The sequence below is a fragment of the Apodemus sylvaticus genome, chromosome 3 (assembly GCF_947179515.1).
Source record: "Apodemus sylvaticus chromosome 3, mApoSyl1.1, whole genome shotgun sequence".
Taxonomy (NCBI): domain Eukaryota; kingdom Metazoa; phylum Chordata; class Mammalia; order Rodentia; family Muridae; genus Apodemus; species Apodemus sylvaticus.
Window position 1 is genome coordinate 117,085,232 of NC_067474.1, and position 4,201 is coordinate 117,089,432.

At 43.4% G+C, this 4,201-nt stretch overlaps 1 protein-coding gene across 1 annotated transcript; it reads left to right on the forward strand.

Moving 5' to 3' along the window:
• Nucleotides 1-997: 997 nt before the first annotated feature.
• Nucleotides 998-3,769, forward strand: LOC127680023 (PRAME family member 8-like). Its single transcript, XM_052175587.1, has 3 exons — nucleotides 998-1,284; nucleotides 1,720-2,304; nucleotides 3,202-3,769. Exons 1-3 carry the CDS (start codon nucleotides 998-1,000, stop codon nucleotides 3,767-3,769), a joined length of 1,440 nt encoding a protein of 479 aa, XP_052031547.1.
• Nucleotides 3,770-4,201: the final 432 nt, after the last annotated feature.

Genomic DNA, 4,201 nt, shown 5'->3' on the forward strand with positions numbered 1-4,201 from the left:
CTTTTCTAGGCAATACCATAATTTAAAGTATAAACAGACATTTGGAAGTACTGAGAGATATATTGTCTCATCTCTTTCTTTGTCTGGACTCTAACTTGTCATGGGAAACTCTCCTCCCTGTAGCCTATGTACACTTGGCTTCTCCTCTAAGACTCACATGAGCAGGTGCTCTCATTCAGTAGCACGGCTTTTCAAGTCTCTGGGGAAAGTTGCAGGTTTTACTTAGGTTTTCCATTTTATGTATTTATGTATGTATGTATGTATGTATTTATTTATTTATTTTTATTTTGTTTTTTGAGACAGGGTTTCTCTGTGTAGCCCTTGCTGGACTCTAACTCAGACATCTGCCTGCCTCTGCATCCCAAGTACTGGGATTAAAGGTGTGTGCCAGCACCACCTGGCATAGGTTTTGCATTTTCAATGTGGTTTAATTGTATATCCAGGTGGCTATGAATTTTACCTCATTTCCCAAAATAATATAATATAGCCCAGATTTCTCACCCTGGCCTTCAAAGAGTTAAGTGATACATACAGACAGGCATCTCATAGGATCTCCTTAGCCCTTCCCTAGAGGTAACAATCTCTTGCAAGGACAATAAGCCTGGTTGCATCTGTGACATCAGCAGTATATTTTCTTTAGGGCCAGCAAAGATGTTCAGTGTCCTTTTTCCTGAAACAAGACTCTGGCCAGTCTGAAACTTTATACTAGAGACATGATATTAAGAGGAGCATGTGTTGATATCCCATGCAACAGTGGTTAACTTTTTTCCACTGTGGGTGCTTAAAAGAGAATCCACATGCTGAGAGTGATGAACTTGTGGCTTGGAGACCACAGGATTGTATAATTGGGCAGACTGTGTTCTCCATTATTGTCAGAGCATGGGCTCTGGCCTTCTGGTTCATGTAATATGTGAGAAATAAGACTTCTCAAAACTTAGCCTGAAGTTATGCCTCCCAAATGCTTCACCAGGTTGCTTCCGACTGAATATCTAGCAGGATGAGCACCTACAACCCTCCCACACTCCAGGAGCTGGCACTGGATGCTCTGCTGATGAATGATGCCATAGTCTCTTCCGATCTGGATCACCTGCCCCCTGAGCTTTTCCCGCCACTCTTCCTAGAGGCCTTCAATGGCAGACACACAGAGATATTGAAGGCAATGGTGGCAGCCTGGCCCTTTCCCTGCCTCCCTCTGGGGGCACTGTTGAAAAACCGTGATGTGGAGGTCTTGCAAGCTGTGCTGGATGGCATAGATATACTGCTGACACAGAATGTTAGTCCCAGGTAAGCAAGGTCCAAGGAGGGTAGATGGGGAATCATAGGGATAGTGGTAAGACACACATTAGGGCAGGAAGAATGGGGAAAACAGCACAGGGGCTAATGATGTTATTGACATGGGGATTTGTGAAAATACTATTCAATTTGAAAACTGATCTAAATGATAGTCATAGGTAAGGACAGCTCAGGGTACAAGGAGCCATGTTAGGATGAACCTTTCTGTGGCTTTCCTACAGGCACTAGATATGGAAGAGACACAAGTCAAGAGCAAATGAATGGACAGAAGTGAGTCTTTTGTCCAGATGCAGCTCATGCAGTGTCCTTGCCTGGCTGGTGTGACCTGCTGTGATGGAGCTGATCTTAGACATGTGGGATCCAGGCTAACGCCAAGTTGGTTCATTTTACATTATGTAACTTTGCCTTCATCTTTCACAGAATCAGGAAGCTTCAAGTCCTGGACTTGAGAGATGTGCACCAGGATTTTTGGGATGTATGGACTGGAAGAAAGGATGAAGTCTGCTCAGCAAAGACTGGGAATGAGAAGCAAGTTGCAAAGCACATTCCTAGATATGCACTGAGGCAGCGTGTGAAGGTGGTCACTGACCTGAGCCTTTGCCTCTGTCTGCAACAACATCAAACATGCTTACTACAATGGGCCAAGCAGAGAAAACACTCTTTGAGGCTATGCTGTCTGAAGATGGACATTTGTCTCTTCCCAGTGGAGATTATCAGGGAGATCTTGAACATTTTTCAGCCTAACTATATTGAGGAATTGGAAATAGACACAGATCAGGTCCTATCCTTTCTAGGTTGCTTTGCACCTTGCTTTGGCCAGATGAGAAATCTTCGCAAATTCCTTCTAAGGGAAATAAGATGGATCGTCTCAGTTAGGGGTGTGCTTCCTTTTGCAGATGTAAAGAACTGTGCTGCCAAATTCCTTTCTCAGTTCTCCAAACTCAACTATCTCCAATACCTCTCCATGTATGGTGACTACTTTTCCAGTGACAACATGAAACAGTTGTTCAGGTAAGGAAGGATAGTGATCTGTTTCTGTTATAGCAACAGCCTTTCCATTTACTTCAATCATTAGTGGGCATCTGAGGTGTGACAGTCATAGAGGATGCTACAGTGGTGCACTTATTACACTATCAATGTGTGGATTGTTTCCTTCCTTATGGAGCACACTTGATTCAGTCTCCACTCATGTAAAATAGTATGGGCTGGGGTAAGGGATATTGAGAAAGCTGTCTTGTAAGCATTCCATTGTGTGGGTCAGATGCTGTAAGTGTGCTTTTCATATAACTCTTTGGGATCCAGGCAAAACTGATTCAAGGTAACAGGACAGCGCAGAGGGGCCAGATATGGGAAGGCTCCACACCTACCCTCTACAAAGATATGTGGGAACAGGAACCAGTTTGTTCCTCTATTGGAGTCAGTCTGCCTCTACTTCTCCATAAAGGAAATGATGATTTGAACACAAGTTGGGACTAAGTAGACGAGAAATCTGTGACACTGTGGTGGAGGTCATCATTGTCAAGGGTGAAACACTCTGATCAGGGATAAAGATTGTGGAGATAGCCAGGACATGGATAAACTCTACAGGACATAGGCCAAGATATTGCCAGAACCCTTCTGTTCTAGTTCTTTCTAGGTGTGCTCTCCTAGCATGATGGAGCAAACTCTAGTTCTCTGACAGAGTAAGGAAGGGGAGTTGCAGACATGTTGTCTGATCCCACCATACCTGACTGTAATATGCTTCAGTAAACAATGCTATGAGGAGACACCAACATGCTGTTTCCCCAGGGTGGACCTTCAAGATAACCATAGATTGACAATACATATGTGGATTCTCTGTGTCAGTATCAATCTTACTAGTGTCCTCCAGCACCATGAGTCAGACCAATTTTCTTGTTCTTTCTCTAGATGCCTGAAGAGCCCCTTGGAGTCCTTGTCTATGACTGGCTGCCACCTCTCAAACTCAGACTTGAAACACATGTCAGAGTGTCAGAGGCTCTATCAACTGAAATGCCTGAACTTTGATAGTGTAGTATTTCCCAAGTCATGTTCCAAGAGTCTCCGAATTCTCCTAGAGAATGTATCTGATACTCTGCAGATCCTGAAGTTAGAGAGCTGCAGGATGAAGGACTCTCAGCTCAAAGTCCTTTTGCCTGCTCTGGGCCAGTGCTCACAGCTCACCACTGTCAGTTTCTATGAGAATGACTTCTCCACTGCTGTAATGAAGGACCTTCTGAAATGCATGGCCAATCAAAGCAAGTTGTTTAATGAGAAGTACCCTGCCCCACTAGAGTGCTATGATCACGGGGGTTATATTATACCACACAGATTTTCCCAACTGTGTCGAAATCTCATGGATATACTCATGGCCAGAAGGCAGCCCGAGATAATCACATTTACTACAGACATCTGCCGTTACTGTATGAATCGCTGCATCTATGATATAAGGCCCATACTATGCCGTTGCTGGCAGTAAAGACAAGGTTGATTCTAGATGGTAGGAAATGATATCTGAGGAAGTACGTTCATCATGGCGTTCCAGAATTTTATGGTTTCAGATCCACTGGAATCAAAATGGTGTTCTGTGTATGGAGACCACAAGTGTCACTTGAAATGAAGAATAAGATAACAACATCAGGTGTCTTGTAGAATCAGAAAGACATTACTGCATTTCTAAATGTGCCCCCATCAGGACAGAATCGCCAGTGTCTTCTCCATGTTGTAAATATATGGCCAATCTATGAACTGAATGGTCTCCGCTCATGTGCTACTGAGTCACTGACCTCAGTTTTAGGTTTATGTTCATAGTATCCTATGACCTCATGATGTATGTTCAAAAAATTATCATATAAGACATATTGGTAGCATTAAAGTCAATTATGACACTGTCTTTTACTCTTTACTTCTC

Excerpts from the sequence above, each read along its gene's own strand:
- LOC127680023 (XM_052175587.1), top strand. The coding sequence starts at position 998 with ATGAGCACCTACAACCCTCCCACACTCCAGGAGCTGGCACTGGATGCT. Across the intron at positions 1,285-1,719 it reads ACACAGAATGTTAGTCCCAG|GAAGCTTCAAGTCCTGGACT; the intron begins GTAAGCAAGGTC and ends TCACAGAATCAG. Across the intron at positions 2,305-3,201 it reads AACATGAAACAGTTGTTCAG|ATGCCTGAAGAGCCCCTTGG; the intron begins GTAAGGAAGGAT and ends TTCTTTCTCTAG.